Genomic DNA, 18,888 nt, shown 5'->3' with positions numbered 1-18,888 from the left:
CGCGATTCCCGCGAATCACCGCTGGCTCACGTCAAACAAAAGAAAATCTATATTTATTCTCGTTATATTTCTCCCGCTTCAACAATTTAGCTCTCTACCCCATTCATCTCTCAGTCATGCCATAAAATTCAGGGGGAAGTATAGCATCAACCATTGTTATTAAAGAGTGACGAGAACAATAACATGATCAGCATGCAGCACCAAACAAACAATAGAGGGAAATCAGAAAGAGAAACCTGTTTTCAGAGTAGTACTTGAGCAACACTGGGTCAGAGGAAATCTCCGACCGAGGAAGATAGTGGGTTGAAAGCCAAATGAAGCAAACACGAGGATGTGCCTCATCTGAACTCCCAACAAGATGCCAATCACGTATATTCTTAACGATGACAGACAAAGTACATGCAGACGGTTACCTACACTTGTTACAGGAGTAAGCAGTTTACATCTGAATGTTACACTGTGTTCTGGTGGACTACCAATATGAGCCAAAAGCTGGAACAAGAAAAAGAATAAAACAAAACATAGTATCCGTGCAAGGGGCCAGAAGGTCCGAGGTCATACATATATACAGATATGTGATGCCGAAAGCCACTACAATCAACTTATAATGTTCAACGTATGTACCACAAATCCATTTAGCTACTGTTTTGAAGACAACAAGATGGGCGTAGTGTGAAAGTGACTGCCCGCGGGCGAGAAATTTTCAGTTCTGCTGCCGAGGAGAGGGCTCTAGGGTGGGTTGTTGACTAATAACAATCAGCCACTGCAAAACAAAGTCAGCGCCAGTTTAGTAGTGAGAACTTACTCGTGGAAACAATGAAGACAAAATCAACCCAACAAGCTGCTTGAAATTGTTCAAACTCATTCAGACAGAATTGTACACTTGCTCGATTAAGTTTGGAGATCAAGTGACTAGTGGAAGTACTTAGTTTAGCAAAATCCTACTCGAGCAAAGATAAACTCCAAATTTTCAAAAACGGGTGATCGTTGTTGAAACATGAATAATAATGATCTGAAACATTGCAAACAAATGAACAGGTAAAGAAGTGTCAATATAAATAAATGTTTTTTTTGCAAGGAAAAACTTACCATTTATCTTGTGGCAAGATGCATCAGGATCTAGACAGGAAACTGATCAGGAATTGGTGAAACAGCTGTACTTTTGTGTCATGTACTTGTGATGGCTGTGCTTGGTCATGAAATATAGACCCCCCACATGAATATCTCCTTTTCTTTCTCACTCGGAACAAGAAATCTTCTGTGTCTAGCACATAAGACACCTGGGAATCAAAGCAACAAATATAGACATTCCCACAGTTAAACAGGTCCAAATATCTAGACTAGAGCTTCTAGTAAAACTATCAAACAAGTACCTTTGAAGAACTGCAAGATATCTTGCATTCCAAGCCATTGATTACTTGAAACCCAACCATGGTCTTGCAAGTAGAAGTGTTTTCATCATCTCCCACATATTTGCGTTTATTCCTGATGAATGAAAGGCAGTTAAAACATTAGTTCCATGAAAACACATGATAACACACAATCGTGCTTACCTTCCCAGGAAGACACCCTCTGCTCCTATCTTATCCGGAACACTTGACAGAAAATCACTGCATAGATAAGCTGAAAAGCTGGGATCTATTGTGACAGCGGTGACTTCAGGCTTCTCATGTCCATATTCCATGAGCTGAATGGATAGGCAGGTCATGCTTGAAGATTGTGAACACTGAAAAAAAAATAAAAAGCAGAATACGTAAGAACTGATAAACTGTTTCAAATATTTAGATTTTTTCCTATGATCAAATATTTGGAACATGATTGCCATATTCTACTATTATAATTACAGATAAACAACAACAAAAAAAGCCGTAAATCCCAACTATTTGAGGTCAGCTACATAGATCTTTTGTCGCATTTAGGATCTGTAAAAAGTTAAATATTTAGTTAAGTACAGAGTACTTAAATCTTTATTTATAGTTTCTATTAAAATCTTTTTAAATCTTTCTTTACTTTTTCGTGTACCACTAATATTAATTATTTCATTTCTTCTAACTACTGCATCCGAAGGTCTCCTAAGCACATGCCCACACTATCTTAAATGATCTTTCCTCATCTTCTATCGAAGCAATACATAATTGTTCATAAATAAAAAAATTTCTTTTTATATCTTTCCTAATAACTTTACATATTCATCTTGACAACACAAACTTTTTAATACATGTCTTAATAGTCCAACACTTAGATCCATAAAGCATTGTTAGTCTCACAACTATCTTATAAAATTTTTCTTTTAATCTCAAATGTATCCGATCATCACATAAGACTTATTATAATTACAAATGCAAGATCAATAATGAATACTACAAAGAACATCTTATAGTATTAGTTTTTAGAGGATATAGTTGCCAAAGTAACTATGCATGGAAAAGAACATGAATAAAGCAACATGTGGAAATTTATTTCCCTAAAGACTTGGGAGAAAATGAGATAAATAACTCACACATTCAAATCTGTATATGTTTTCATCATGAAGAAGCACACGTGCATTCTCATGATAGACTAGATCAGAAGATCTGCCCGATCGCCTTGATTTTTCATACAAGTATAGTTGGAGAAGCTTATTATCCATCTCATCTGAAGCTATTGCTTGAAGCTGAAAAAAAAAAGAGTAAGGATAAGTGGATTCTAAAGAAATGAAAGGATACAATTCTCCAAGAACCATGTAGTAATCTATATGTACATAAATACCTGTTTAGCAACTTTATAGATTAGCTTGTCCAATGTGAAAAGTACATAGGACTGAGTTCCAATGATAGCACGACAATCATCTTCGAACTTGGTATTGTCAGCAGAACCATCAAGAAGGTGGTAAAGAGCACTCATAAATCTGCAAAAAATCATATTAGGGATTTTCATGCATAGTAATTCAAAAATATAAAAGAGAGGGAGAGAGAGAGAGAGAGAGAGAGAGAAAGATGGTTGTTGATGTATAATACTTGGCATATAAATCAGGAGGGTTTGTATCTTTAGAACTTCTCCATTTCTTTTCAGCAGCTAATGAGTTTGTCTTGGCCGAGAGTATCCTTTCATACAAAGTCTAAAAATGAAACAACATAGTTATAAACTACTATCGCAAATATGGGTTAAAAAGTATCTAAATGGAACAGGTCTGACCTGATGAAGCCGAAACAGCACATAAAATGAATCATTTCCATAAAAAATTCGTGAAGATTTATCTTCCTTATCATGTAATGCTGTAGGCACATGTCTTGCAAGAGGTTTAACTGTGTGCAGAATTCGTTCAGAAAATGGTAGTGATGTAATTTCTCCTTCAGCTTCACCCTCACTTTCAGCCTTTGCATCCTGGTCGTCATTCCCGGCATCATCCTCTTCCTCTTCATGATCTTCATGCGAGCACTCCTCACCATCACCAGATTCACTGCCGGAGACATCCTCACCAGCCTCTGATGCATTTCCACTGACCTCTGTAGACCGTTGAGCACTTTCCTCACCCTCATCATCAGCATCCGCTTCATTCTCCCCTGCAACCTCACCACAGGAAGCCTCTACTTCTCCAGGTCTGACTTGATACTGTCTGCTAGAAGAACCGTCTTTCCCTTTAGGAGTTACATTTACAGCAACATCCTCAAATGTCACAAAATTATCCTCCTCAAAGTCTCCATTCGGTGACAATTCACCTTCTTCTCTTTCAACCTTAAGGTTATTCAAGGAAGCAGAACCTTCACTAGGTCTGTGACCTTTGTTGCCTTCAGTGGTGTTACCACCATTAGCCGCTAGGAGAGGCCTTCCAGTTTGTACACCCTAGTGCATTACAAATAGCCATATCAAGATTTAGACGAGATTACCAATTTTAAGATAGAACAGGAAAATATTCTTATTATAGCAAACAGCATTTTGGGTTCGTGTGTGTGTGCGTGTATATATATATAGGCCAAAAACACAAGCATTTATTTGCAAAGGCTTTTCTTTATTTCCATGAAAAATTAGAGTGAGTTAGATTTTACTAGTGGGGCATAACAACCTTCCTACAGGTTCCTTTGTAATACACACCATTGGTAACTGCTGCAAGAATTTCATGTGAGCAGACAGATTAGAGACTGAGTCAAATAAAGAGTTCATCCATGAGAAAATAATGACCAGATATCATGGTAAAGACTGTTTTGGTGCAATATGATATATCTGGCATGGACCAGCACAAATCATACAATTTACTGATAAAAATGACATCTAATAGCAACTAAAATAACACAAAAACCTTGAAAACTAATTATCAAACATCAATCATAAACCATGTACTCGAGCATAAAAACTCAAAAAAAAAAGGGAAAGAAAAAACACAGATTTATACCTCTGAAGCAGGTAAATTTTCATTGGTAGCTCGAGGTTCAACTAGTGTCTCGTTTCCAAAATTGGCAGCTCTAGATGCACCACTAGCCCCTTACAAAGAGAAAAGAAAAAGTAAGCCAAAGTTACTTTAGAATGAATAGGAAAATAAAATATAAAAAAATTTAGACCTCCAACCTGTTACAATCTCCCGGTTTGTTCTATTGTGACATTGTTCAGCTCTACCAGCAACAGAAGTGGTATCTGGCATACGCTCTGCAGACACATTTGTTCCAGTTATTCCAGACACTTCATCAGCCATAGGAGCACTACCCTGCACTCTCCCTTGCAGCAAATTGTTACAAAGATTTTCTCCATGGCGAGTGGTTTTATCAACATCATGAAAACCATTTTCAGTAACTGTTGTATCTCCATTGGCTGACCTAGTCCTGCACAGAGCTGTTTGTTCAGATGGAATGTTCTCATCACCATTGCTTTGCTTGGAAGCACCAGCATAATCAGCACCGGGGCTCCCATTGCTTTCACCCACAACTGACAAATTGGCTTTGACAACACGACTCTTAGGTTTCACATCTTCAGCATCTTCTGCAAGTTGGTTTCGAGAAGGAACACCCAAAAGGGGCTCTAAAAAAGTAGTCCATATCTTCATGACTTTGTCCAATTGATCAGAAGATGTGCAAACTTCTCCACATGAATATTTAATGATCTGATACAAATCCTCATGGATACTTACATCAACATACTCAAATGCCATATTGGGAACAATAGGCTGCCTATTTCTGGCAGCAATGGTGACAAGAATGTCATCCTCCTTCTTCATCTTGTCATTAATTTCTTTAATCTCAGCCAGCAAAGCTGTTCAGAAAGCATAAGAGCATATAAGACCGAGGTACAGCAAACAAGACCTAGATTTACAACCTATCATATGTTACAAGCAAATAGAATCTATGTTTAAATGAAAAAGGCAACTTTTTTCATCGTGATACTAAAAGCTTGTAAAGAATCAAAATATTACATACCTTTTGTGCTCAAGCTCTTTGTATCCTGTTGCTTAAAATAAAAACTGCGATGATCAAGTGATTTATGATAGTTCTTGGCATATATTTCAGCCCAAACTTTATTAAAATCTGAACGACACCTAGACCATTCCTCTTGCTTCTGTTTCAGGCGGGTTAATATGACTGGCAAAGCAAGACTGGCATTCTTGCGAAGTACATCCATGACATCAAGGCCATGGTCACCATATAACCGTTCAATGCACCTCAAATTTAAAGCTTGAGAAAAAAAAATCAAAAGAGAAGTCAACAAAATGTGCTGAAAAGCAGAAAAATGGAACAATACAATGGGAAGCTGAAAGCATGTACGATAAATATGATATAGGGCATCCATTAAATAATCATGCATACTAACAGTTAAGGTGGTCTTCCATGCGAGTTGGATTTTCTGATTTGACAGGGTCTTGCATCATTTCTATTAATTCTTCCACTCGTTTGGTTGTGATATTCACCGATTCCAATAACATATCCAGCTCAAATCTGAAAACATTTTGTAGAGAAAAAGTCAATAACAGATCATAAAGCCAAAGTGTGATTGCCATCTAATTACTAGTATGATTTTTATTTGAGAAAAAACTAGTACAGTCAGTAAGATCACATGAAATACAAAAGAACAAGAGACAGCACAAGAAAAAAGCAAATTCTAAGTTCAGTAAAGAGTTCTCATCATGAACTATATAACTTGGTATATATATATATATATATATATATATATATATACACACACACACACACACACACACACACATACATGTATATATATAAGGCTATTGAATAGGGAGAAAAATAAATTAGAAAGTATCAAAGCCAGTACCTATCATCTTCACATCTAAATAAGCTTTCTTCATATTGGTTTTTGCGCATGTGCTTGAAAGAGTAATCCTCACTTCCAGAAGTCACTGATACCCATACATCATTTAATACTGACACTCCAAGTTCAGTCCTGTGGCTAGCAGGAGGAATCGGATACTGACAAAAAAGACATAAATAACAAACATGAAGAGCAAAGACAAGATAGATACATCAATTGAAAAAAAAAAAACACAACTTTGGGTAATAATTACATTTTTTGGTAGAAGACGGTAACTTGGGGTACAACGTTGACAATTTGAGAGGTCAAGCTCTGAAATAGGTTTCCATAAATTATACTTTTCTTTGTTTGTGAACAAAGTAGCCTTGTGAGAGGCACCCTCTTTAGAATTGTAAAGAGCACCTTTGTCAACTCTTTCCCTTTCACGATCTTTCTCCCTCTTATCCATTTCACGCTCTCTTTCTCTGTCTCCATCCTCTAACTTAACTGGCCTAGCAATGTGTCCTTCATAAAACAATGATTCTTTTAGTATACTACTTAATGAATTAAACCAAAATCATATATTTAAAATTTCCAAATTTCTTGAGTCAGAAAAAGAGACATGTCTAGTCCAGAAAAAAAAGGTTAACTGATTTCAACTACAAACACTGGGAAGGAATCTCGGAGACATACTTTTGTTGAATACTCCTTCGAGAAATCCATCTGCAAAATAGCCTTCATTTAGAAAACTGTGAAGGCCTATATGATTAACATCTTAATAGGTTTGTAGAAAAGGCATATTCACGTCAAAGGGAAGATGTATAAGCTCACCTATATTTTCACAATGTGCCAAAAATTCATTGAAGCCGTCCATGAGATCTGGATACTTTCCAAGGATATCACTTACCTATAACAACAATGAAGAAACTATATCATTCCAGGTGCTAAGGGTCTCTGATAGAGAAGATAACACACAGAGCATAATATGAGCATAACTTGTTAAAGCAATAAGCAATTATTATCAAGTCTCTCACCTAAAATAAATCAACTATCAAATGCAGCACCAAGTCAAGAAGACTATGAAAGAAATTGAATATGACATTTTATTTTCTTCAGAGAAGAGAAACCAAATAGTATATTATATTATATTATATTATTTATATATATATATCTCTTCTTTTGTGAATTAACCAACAATGCCACCAATATCCCATAAATTGTCCAGTATAACACATAATGTAAGCAATTAATTTTAATGTAAGGATATAATCAACAAGGTGTGTTGCATTCAGAACCAGATTGCAGCTAAAGGAAAAAAAATGCTTGGTGGTCCCATATTATTGGCCAGAGACAAAATCAATGAAAATAGAAATAATTGCCAAAAGCTTATCTACAAACTCAAAGAGATCTCCACAGACATGCTATTTATTATAAACACAAAAGGTAGGCCAAAACTACATTCGTTAGTACAAAAATTGCACCTAAATGAGCCAAGGGTATCGAAACGACACAAATACCAAGTCATCACAGCAAATCTTTTAGTTAGAAAACCTTCCGTGACTAAGGCTGCTAAAAGAGGTTAGCCGAGTGCCAAGGCTTGTAATACTCCGATTAGTCCCATATTAGAAGTGAGCAAGACTAAGATTGGCTTATAAAGGTCAGATGAGTGTCCTACTATCAAATCAAATGAAGTTGATGGGCCAGTTAACCCATTAGGCTCGGGTCGTGACATTTGGTATCAGAGTCGATCTAGTATATGGGCATTGTGAGAGGGGGCTACGCCTCACATGCGCCATGGTAGAGTTTGATCTAAGATATATTAGGCCTTGACGAGGGCGTCAAACCCTTGAGTGGGGAATTAGTCTCATATCAGAAATGGACAAGACTAGGATTGGCTTATAAGGGTCTGATGAGTATACTACTATCAACTTCAGCTTAAACATTTTGACTTAACCTTATCAACACACCTTTTGTATCATGGCCTAGTTTCTACTAACTTTCACCTCTAGAAAATCAGGCTTCTTACAACCTTCACTACTATCTTCTTCATGTCAAATGTTGATAAGATACATTAAAGTTTCCATCAAACTCATACACTAGTTTGTTCCAAAAGCAGACCAATTGTTGTTCTTGATATTTTTGACATAACACAACTTAAAGTATCTCAGCTAATCAATATTTACTCCTGCTTATGCTGCATCAGTATATGTTCCTGTTCAGCACAGCAGTACTGCATTGTCTACCTTTTCCTGGTTTAATATATCCCCACCATTCAGAAGACTGTTTTCTTTCTCTATATATGGAGTATTTTTATTTTTGATATTTTCAATAATTATGGACTCAACGTGCAATTTGTCACTGCAGAAAATCCTAATGCAGTTGCAACCAGATTGTTTATTGCAACTTGAAAATGAAAAAAACAGCACTAGGAAAGTGCAGACACCAGCCTTACCAGTAGAGATTCACTTGAATTGTTGCTTATAAGACTTCAATAATCTTTTCACATTGCTTATTTTGCATCTTAAATGCCATTTCTATGATAATTAAGCATATTTTAAGCACTTTCCTCAACATCAAAGAGCTACCACTTGTCACAAAAGTATTCGATGAAAAATGGGAAGGCTAGCAGTTGAAATAAGTGGTGCATACATGGGCAGTAGTAATTAAGAAGGTTCAATAAAATGTGCAAAGATTTTCAGAAACTTTCTGGGCAATGTTCACACAATAATACCAGTGCCAACAATACTATATTGCTAATTTTATCCAGAACAAAATGACTTGGGAGAACACCATCAATGACGAGAAAACACCAATTAGAATGTACGAAAAATAGTAACAGGAGATTGCAGACATTGAGTTATAGTGCTTGCTTCTAGGAACAAGCAGACAAGTGGCCTAAGAATATTGGGCTATCATATACCAGGTGAGTTAAATTAAACATTTGATTCCACATACAAGATTTACTGCATTAATCAAGATATGGAATTTGTTGGCCTTAAGGGAAGGAAAATGCAAGTTGTTGCATTAACAGGTATATTCTGTTTATCCAACAAGTAATTAAATAAAACACTGAGAAAAAAAAACAATCTAGGGTAGTTCCTTTTTCAACTGCTCAAATAAGAGGAAGGTATCACATTGATTCATGGTTATCTCTCCAGTATGGTTCTTTTAGCTATCAAATTTCTGTATGAGCCATTATGTCAAACTTAAGTAATAAGAAGTGGCCATTTAAACTTATTGTCTAGAGTCAATCAAGTTACCCTCAAAAAAACTGGATACCATTTCCAGACAAATACAAATGGTCTATTTATACATACTGGTAAAGAGGGCTCCTCTATCTTCTATGATAACATAAGAAACTTCAACAGAAGAACAAATTTAGATAACAATTGTTGAACATCTAAATAAAGAAGTTATAAGATCAGCACAGTCACTGTGGATATGGATGCTTCAAGAATCAAAATCTTACCAGATTCTTTAATTCTGTTCTATTTATTATTTCTTTGCTGTATATGTGAAGGCATTTCAAAAACTCCTGGTATGTGTCAGGGTGCAACTTTTCCTTGACTTTCTCGCAAAAGTTAAATTCTCGGGTATATACACCTGCCGCATTAAAATTGAACAAAAGATAAGGTATCACAACATTATAGCACGTGCATCATAAAACCATTGAATACCAGGAATAAACTTCAATTCTAACAGTAAACCAACTGGATGAACCACTCTTCATATCACTAGACAATCTTTACTGAAGCCTCTCCAGTTGTAGACATCTGTTACTAGAATCGATCCCCACATGAATTCAACGCTCATGCTAAAGCTTAAAAGAATCAGTTCTGTAAGAGAAGTACTAACTAGGTAGATCTCACTTTGGCTGATTGAAATGATCCTGACACGATGATCCAATTGGAAACTAATGGACATTCCTAGAGATTTACTAACAGGAAACCAGAAATCAAATATAAGGTGTTTACTACAACTAATTAAACTTCATCTCAAGATTCATACAAATAGCAATATTGAGCCTTGCTTAGAATCAAAAGAAAAGTGTTAAAAATTGCGACGACAATTCAGAACCTGTAGTGACAATCAACAAACACATTCAAATTTGACTCTGTGAAGAATAAATAAAGCATCAGGGTTCATTATAATGCAGCATCTGTAAATAGTAAAGTTGGAAATTCCATGATGCATATGATTGGTCGGAAAGATTGCATATGAGAACAATATATTATGATATTGATGCCACAAGAAGAGCCGCACTCATATGAAACATATAAATCGAACAACAGATGACAGAATCATAGAAGACTTACTCTTCAAAGCATTCTTATCATCAAAAGATGAAGCTGAAATGCTATAAATGCCATCAGCGCCATCACCTCCTTGCTGCATTGGCTCGGCAACAGAGTCATCCACCCTTTTAGATGAGTGTTTACGCCTAGGATGTGTGTTACCTAAATCTCCGCTGTCATGATCCATGTCCTTCTCATCCCATTCTCGGTCTCTTTTGTCCCTATCTTCCTTCCTATCTTTTTCTTTCTCTGCAAGTCTTCTCTGCCTATCATGTTCTGTATCAGGACGATCGACACTAAAATCGCGATCGGCATGTGATGTATAAGCTCTATCCCTCTATAAACCCAAGGAAACATTCATTTCAGTTCATAACATGAGGATTATAGAACCATATGCACAAAAATTAGCAGAACACAAATCTGAACTGAATTATGAGCCTACAAAGTTATAAACGAGTAGCATATGACATCTATCTTCAATACACCAAAAGTGAACTCATTTTTTAACATCAGTATTACATCAGTAATACATCATCATACTCTGTTCAGGAGACCATTGTCATTTAGTTGTGACCACTGAAGTGTGCATGTGTACCTTATCCCCATGAACATGCCTTGCTGTAGGCATAATAGAGCTCCTGTCATCTCGACGCACAAAGGGCCGACCAGAATATGGATAATGTGGAGCAAATGTTGCTGAAGCATCAGGCAAAAAGTGTGTGAATTCCTCGAGCAAATCTTGATGATTCTGAAAGAGGGCTGCCACCTAGAAACATACACAGCCACGATTGTTTCAGTTGTTCATATTTGTTGCCACAACACTAATTGAAGGTGAAATACCTCTTGGTAGACCTCATGAATTGACTTATTATCCCTTCGATACATATTCAGGATATCTAAGAATGACTTGTAAACATGATCATCATTCTGGAAACGATTCTGCAGCACATAAAATGCAACAAGTCAGTGCCAACAGTGGCCCTAGCAGAAAACAATTCTAGGATTAAACAACTAGTTACTGCATATATACCTTAATTTTGTTAACGAAATTGATTGCTTCCTCAAATTCGACTGGTTTCTTTTCTTCTGGTAACTTAATCTCATATCCCTTTGGCAAGAAGGTGTTAAAGCCCAAGATCAGATCCCGATGCCCCTTAAATAATTCCTTCACCCTCATGATAACCCCATTTGTGTCAATCCTGCAAGGTGTTCCAAACAAAGAAGCAACAAACACGTCTATCAGAGAAGGGAAAAAAACAACTTCGAAATGATATGTGATAGAGAGAGGAGATCAAGGTGAACCTCTGGCTCTTGAAATCTTTCATGACTTCAAGAAATTCATCATATTTTTCCCTTTTGTCTTGAAATATATCTTTCACAGCCTTCAGATAAGCTAGAGCATCATTAGTTGTGAGTTTGGGTGTACTACCAGTTGCCGGTGCTGGAGCCATATGGGTTTGCCCGGACCTGTACAAAAACGACCAAAATCCATTGAACGACGACAGATCCAAGCGTCCACCGTATCTTTCCAAGTAAAAGATGAGGACCAAAAAAGGAAAGAAATAAAGGGTATGATTTTTCTCTTTTTTTATCTCCTTCAAAATTTTCTTACAAGAAATAATGATCCCAGCCAACAAATTAATATCACTGAATGACCAGAGCCGGGGAAAAAGATCCTAAATAGATGGTCACTTGAAGGTAGCTTCCAGAGGGGAAAAATCCCATATCAACGATGAATTTGATAAAATATAAAATAAAATTTATAATTTTTTCATATAACCTCTCTCTCTCTCTCTCTCTCTCTCTCTCTCTCTCTCTCTCTCTCTCTCGTAAAATCCAAACCTCCTAAAACATCAAAATAACAAGGAAATTTTCGTCATTTATTCAAAATGATACCGGCCGACGAACCAACCAAATAACCCACGGGTAGGAGTCGGCCTCTACGAGAAAAAAAAAAGATCACAGAAAGCGAATCGAGATATACGAACGAAATGATACGAAGAAGGAGACGGAGAAACTCACGGATCCGCTCGAGGAACGTTGGGCCGTTTGAGCTGAGAACCCATCAAAGCCTCCTCCCTCGCCCCTTTCATCGACCCATCAAACCTCCGAGGGGGGTGGGGGGACAACTGCAGTGATCACGAGCCCTTTTCCCCCCTATCTCCACCGACAAAACGCGGATCGAACCCTGAATCGAGCCAAATCCTCGATCTTTCTCCACTCTGCGCCTCCTCCGTCGGCTCGAATCCCGATCGAACCAATCTGAGAGCGTGAACCGGCGGGGATCGAGGTGTCAAAAGCTCGCGGTAGAAGCCCAAAGCGAAGGCGACGCGCGCGACCGGAGAGAGAGGGAAAGGGGAATGAGCTCTTGTCTGCCTCTATCTATGGAGAAGAGGAGGAAGCAAGCGGGGGAGACGAGACGAGGAGGCTTAAAACCAAAATAAAAGAAAGAAAGAAAGAGAGAGAGAGAGAGAGAGGTGAGAGCTCTCTTACATGTACCAAGGAAGTTACGGAAACCGCCTCCGCTCGTAGTCCATCCTTCCCAACCGTCCGATTGGCGGGTGACGCCTGCTGATCAGGCATCCATCAGCCGGCCCATCCAACGGTCAATGTTGAACGAAATTTCGTCCGTACGATCGGGTGCTCGCTCGATGTTGGACGGTGGGATGCGCTCGATTCTAGGGTGGGCAGGTTGCAGTCACCTAAACCGTGCCGGTTTTGTTAAAATTTCTGGGTGCGGTGAGGTTACCTCACCTCAAGTTGGTGGCTTGTTAGGTCTAGACCAATTGTATGATGAACGAGGACTTGACAATAGGATGGGCTTCAACTCCGTGGCAATCCGGACCGGCATGTTGGATTTGCTCGTGGTCGTTGAAGATTGCACGCATGTCATGTGTGTTATTCTTCTTATTTTACCCATTCGATTCTTAGATTTTAGCTTTCAGCAGTAAAAGAAGGCGTCTTACGATTACGGAGGCTATTAGATTTCCTGGCAAGAGGCTTGGCCATCATATAATTTAGGATCATGAAGGGAAGAACATAATCAAAGACTGTAGCTCGGAACAAATGGTCATTAGGATTTATCTGTGAGGTGGATATGGATATGCTAAGCGAGAGAAAATAGAAATAATTATCTGTGTGTTATCTATCTGTTGATCGAGAACAACATAATGACAATGTGCCAAGCAGGTGGGTTATTTTATGGAGCTTCTTAGAGACGTTGCATTTACCAAGTCAAGTGTTGAAGCCCATGTTAAGTTGGCTGGCGGAGGAGAGACTTGTGTCACAAGATGAGATTAGAACCTGTCGAAGCTTGTTTCTACCTTAAAGTTGGTGGGCTTACAACACGCATATCATGCGTTTAATTTTGGTGGGGCCCAAGTCGTTCACACATTTCTGTCACTAAATGTAGCAACCATGCTGTTCATTGCATGTATCACCAAGGTAGTTCTCAAGATGATTAAGGTAATATCTGCAAATAAGTTCTCACGAAACAAGTTAATACTGGATTTCCAAGAAACTGGGTGGGCATGAGGGTAATGATCTTATTGCCAAGAGGAAACATCAATCATACATCCACCATAATGCCCCCTTTCAGTTAGGTTCCAAACACTTGTTGAAAAGCATATTTCAGAGGTTGTTCAAACAAAATGAACAAGCTCAAGAATAATATTAGCACAAGGAGAAGAGCCATTCCTGATAAAACGTCGTTGTCAATCATTCTTTCTACGACGAGAGGTTTGAAACGCATTAGCTCCTTTTGCAGATCATTGTGATTCTCGAAGAGCAATAGTAGCTTGGAAGCCATGAAAAAATAAATGCTATTAGGCCTTACGGCGAGGCAAAACAAGTAATCAGCAAGGGGAGGAATATCACAGCAATCTTACATCGTCGTAGATATCTGGGGTCATCTGTTCGTTCCGGCTGACAATGTCGAACAATGACAAGTACAATTGGTAATCGCGAGCCTGAAAAAGCAAACACTGGTAATAAGTGAATGATGAATGATGAATTGAAGTTGCGTGCCGCTGAACCATTTGAAGAATAGCTTTACTTCTAGATGCTTTCATCGTTAAAATGATGAGATGAAGTGGTGCCTTGCTGAACCATTCAGGAAGGATCTTCTAGATCCCTTAAGTATTTCTAAACTACATAAAAATCAGCATTCCAGCCAACGCTGGTAATTAAGTTTTATATTCAAATCCATGGATTGTTAATTTACAAACTGCTGATTCACTTGGTCAACAATTTCACATCTCTGTCGGAGGAATGGAGATGCTTGAGCAATCCACCAGTAACTGAAAATGTCATCTCGCTATCAAGGGAAAACAGGAGATCTCAGTTACCAGGGCGAGAGACGAAGTCTACCACTCCCATTCTCCACTCAAACTCACTGAGAAAGAACTTACCTTGGATATTTTGCAAAAATCTTTCTTGTTGGCTAAGAATACAAGCTGTTGATATCTTAGGTACGACGGGATTCTATGTTGAACCATCAGAATCATGTACAAATAGATACATATGGAGCATGAAATCTTCCAGAGGTGTGGATGACAACTATTGTGTAGAATTACCTGGTTGATCTTTGTTCTGAATTGTAAGTTCCCATTATGACTAAAATTTATCAACCCAACCAAAATCGTGATACGTGATCAAAACATCTAATATTTGGTGGGAAATAATTACCCATCTATTCTCCTCGAAGAAATAAAATCGAGTTTGTCACATACTTCAGAATTTCCATCATGATTACAGACCTCGTAAATGTTAAAATAAACAAATCAAGTAACAATATGCACCTAATACGCCTGCTAACTTATTAATCAACAAAATAAGATTCCTGTGATAAGATGATGATGATGATATTTATGCCATGGGTTTAAGACTAATCCAAATCTTTTTATGAATTAGCAATTTTGGCCTGTTGCAAGCTTAAGCTGTAGTAATGCTGAACCAGTGCCAGCAAAGGTATCCTTGAATCACAGTACTCCGTAGAAGGACTTCTTTTAGTGCATTAAATTCATAAATGGCACATTTTGTGATGATGGTGTACTAAGAAAATGACTACTGCAATGAGCTTCTGAAACCTCTCAATCCAGAAGACAGAATAAGAAATTCTTTTCTTAAAGGCTCACCTTTACTTTCTTCACAAAGGTTAGAGATTCTTCAAATGTAACAGGTTTCCATCTTGACATGAAGGAATTGAAGTCCAGCATCGGAGTCAAATTCCCTGTGACACAATTTTTAGATGAACATCTAAATGCTGCCATGAGCATACAATTTGACAGTCAAGAAAAATATCAATAACTTAGAATGTTCAGTGAGATAATAATTATGAAGATAATTTATATTAGTAGCTAAAGCAGAAAATCCCATCTATGGCCAGATGTAGCAAAATCCATATTTTACCAACTTCATCTTTATTGGAACTCGACATGAGTGAGTACACACATACATTTTCACAGCTCAACTTTTAACTGAAGGGACCAAATAATTACTCATGTTCTCCAGCCTTATTAAAACTAGAAATGTCTCTTCGAATTGCTATGAGACTATTAATATTCCTAATACTCTCAGAAAATCATTATATGTTCCTCCATCACCAAACCCAACTTCTTTGATCCGCAATCGAAGAAGTGATAGCTCGTGGCTCCAAACAAAGGAAATAACCTTGAGATTTCTCTCCTTGGGTACAGATCAGTTGTTTCAAATGAATGAACTATTATTGATGACACCGATATTCATATATTAAAACAATACCTTCGTTTATTTAGAGTTTAAATTCTCTGGAATTCTATTCTATTATGGAATGAGAACTTCTTTCCCTTGGCAAATGATCCTAAACAAGTAGTCAAGAAAAGAGAACAAAATAAAGAAGCGGAACAGGAACGGGTTCGTCAAGGATGTCTTTTTCTTGAATTACTCGAACAAAAAAGCGATCTTTAAGACACATGAATCAGCAAGCGAGAAGGGCACAGGAAAAAATTGCAGAACAATCGCAGACCGCAACACAAGCCAGGAATATGATATCATAAAGCACAAAAGATTACGATTCCTACACGAGAACACCTATAATTCCTACAAAACAACGAAAAAATTTGCGCAAGATCGGTGGGCAAAATATACAACTTACAGGAGCAGAGATTTGCAAGCTTCGGAGGACAAACCGAAGCAGAAGGGAAAGCACCGCAGAGCGCGATAGACGGGTGAGGGAGACGGTGGTGTTGAGGTCTGGTCACCTCAGTACAGTTACCGGAATCCCGTCACGGGCCATGACGTGGGGCCGTAGGACAGGCTGTTTCCGATAGTGGGCCCGATTAAGAATAAAGGGCCGCCGGGGCCCACCCGTCGACATCGCTGCGTTGCAGCAGAGATACAAGTCCACATGTTTTGTGACCTTTGTCAATGCTATAATTATTGCAGGATTTTGGCTTTGTTATATGTTATTACAGATCATTTTCTCGGAGAACGGCCGATCGCTCGGATGTCTAAGACGCATGATATGATCATTAATATCATAAATATTGCGTGGTTGTTGGATTAAAGAATAGGTTTAGATTACGTTTTTAATTTCATAAATTATAGAATCATGAATGATGGATTATGGAAAATATCAAAAAGGGAATTTGTAATCATTTAATTCTTCGGGATCTATTTTCTTGTGAAGAGTTCTTTTTTAAATCAGTTTTCATCTCAATAATTCCTTATTAATTGATATTTATGTGTTTTTGTATATATTATATCTATAGGTAAATTCTTTGAAAAAAATAATTTTGAGAAATTTCTAAAAAACACCTCAATTTATAAATTTTGATAAGAATTTTTTTATAAATGATGATTTTATCTCTGGTTGCTCATGTTTGTATCTTTGTTGCTAGTTGAGCTTTAGACACTTGTGCTTTTATGGTCGGTCTATTTTTTCTTAGGTAAGCCCCGAGTCACCTTTATCGTTGATCACTTGTGTTACGAGTAATGATAATAAGAACAATATATTATTGATTATCTATATCTCCTTTAATGGACACTTATGTAACGAGGGTGGGACACATAATTGTCTACCCGCAATGATTCATAAAGACAATGGTAAATTCAACAATGAATATATATATATATATATATATATATATAAGATTTTATAACCCAAGGATCCGAAATTTGATTCCAGATTTCAACTATGAATTTTTAAATCAATTATATGATATCTATTTCGAAGAGGAGCGGATGAAAGATTGTGAAGGGACCCTTCCATAGGATTTGCGTTCATTATTTCTGGGAGTTTTTAATCATTTAAGGATTTAGATTGTTTTTATATTAAACCATTATCTATTGAACTTACACTCCAAAAGTCCTCTATGACAAAATTTCATTTTTCTAGAGAAAGCGACAAAGGCAAATCCCTCAAATTTCGTCATTGTTTATTCTTTTTTGAATTTTCTTATCTAATCAACATGTCATGATAGAGAAAGAGATGTCAAACATCCCTAATCATAGCAAAATTTCATGTTGCTGTTTAATCATCCTAAGATTATGCTTGTCGCTACCGCATGATCTATTCATTCGCATTTCATTATATACCAACCCATTGTACTATGTTCCTCTTCTTCAATTTAAGGTCAGAATTTAAAATCAAATATAGCGTAGATATATGTATCTTTTAATATCATTTTTTGAATCTTAAAACACACTGCATAATCTAATTCGCAAGTAATAAAAATACATGAACCACATTTTCTTTTTTCTTCTCTTTTTATATTTTATAGAATCACTATGAACAATAAAATAGAGATAAAGTGAGATAAGAATATATCTGTAATTTCATGTTGTATTGTGTTATCACACGAGTTATTACAAAATCCTATCTATTTATAAGGGAGACTAAAAAGTTTATGATAAATACTTATGAAAGTTTCTTTCAATATATTAAGGAATCCTATAATAACTGAAATTTTTTTTATTGATTGATAATCATAATTAAAATCTAATTAGATATATAATATATCTTACTCGATTAAATATGGTAACATAATATAAGATTCTCTCACGTGGCCTATCAATTTATAAGATATAAAAATAGTTCATTAAGTCTTGACTACTAATACTAGTCATATCATCAATGTATACTTTCTTTTAAGTATCATAATCTTGTTGGTCTTTCCCAGTGTACTCTATAATGACTCATGTAATTTATTTTATTAAGATAGTCTTATTATCATATTCAACCGATAATTTATTTTATTAATGTAATCTATTATCATGTAAATATGATAGTAAAAATAAATATTTTTAATTAAATAAGTAAAACATTAATAATAATATTCACTTAAACATACTCAAAAAAACCTAATTTTAAAAATACATTATTTAAAATATTTTAGTATAAAAA

The 18,888-nt window shown here is 36.6% G+C and overlaps 2 protein-coding genes across 3 annotated transcripts; both read right to left on the bottom strand.

The window, feature by feature from the left end:
* Positions 1–396: 396 nt before the first annotated feature.
* Positions 397–12,934, bottom strand: LOC135629021 (paired amphipathic helix protein Sin3-like 4). Of its 2 annotated transcripts, none has more exons than XM_065136124.1 (23): positions 12,528–12,934; positions 11,808–11,972; positions 11,536–11,704; positions 11,346–11,444; positions 11,101–11,271; positions 10,527–10,842; positions 9,680–9,813; positions 7,042–7,117; positions 6,904–6,969; positions 6,485–6,735; positions 6,235–6,389; positions 5,776–5,900; positions 5,385–5,639; positions 4,543–5,220; positions 4,370–4,458; positions 3,175–3,822; positions 2,997–3,097; positions 2,749–2,887; positions 2,501–2,653; positions 1,554–1,726; positions 1,374–1,485; positions 1,090–1,280; positions 397–763 (listed from the first exon to the last, which is right to left on the bottom strand). In XM_065136124.1, the coding sequence occupies exons 1-22, from the start codon at positions 12,596–12,598 to the stop codon at positions 1,113–1,115; spliced, it is 4,314 nt and encodes a 1,437-aa protein (XP_064992196.1). In that variant the 5' UTR covers positions 12,599–12,934; the 3' UTR covers positions 397–763; positions 1,090–1,112. The 2 variants fall into 2 exon arrangements, with proteins under 2 accessions (XP_064992196.1, XP_064992197.1); XM_065136125.1 differs by having other exon boundaries at positions 6,904–6,933; positions 12,528–12,933.
* A 1,080-nt stretch (positions 12,935–14,014) lies between these two features.
* Positions 14,015–16,762, bottom strand: LOC103992434 (paired amphipathic helix protein Sin3-like 4). The gene is made up of 4 exons (XM_009412129.3): positions 16,639–16,762; positions 15,641–15,735; positions 14,393–14,473; positions 14,015–14,301 (listed from the first exon to the last, which is right to left on the bottom strand). The coding sequence occupies exons 2-4, from the start codon at positions 15,719–15,721 to the stop codon at positions 14,104–14,106; spliced, it is 360 nt and encodes a 119-aa protein (XP_009410404.2). The 5' UTR covers positions 15,722–15,735; positions 16,639–16,762; the 3' UTR covers positions 14,015–14,103.
* Between the last annotated feature and the right edge of the window lie 2,126 nt (positions 16,763–18,888).

This window comes from Musa acuminata, chromosome BXJ3-1 (genome assembly GCF_036884655.1).
Source record: "Musa acuminata AAA Group cultivar baxijiao chromosome BXJ3-1, Cavendish_Baxijiao_AAA, whole genome shotgun sequence".
In the NCBI taxonomy this organism is placed as follows: Eukaryota; Viridiplantae; Streptophyta; class Magnoliopsida; order Zingiberales; family Musaceae; genus Musa; species Musa acuminata.
The sequence above is the reverse complement of the archived record's forward strand: the minus strand, read 5'-3'. Positions and strand labels throughout refer to the sequence as shown.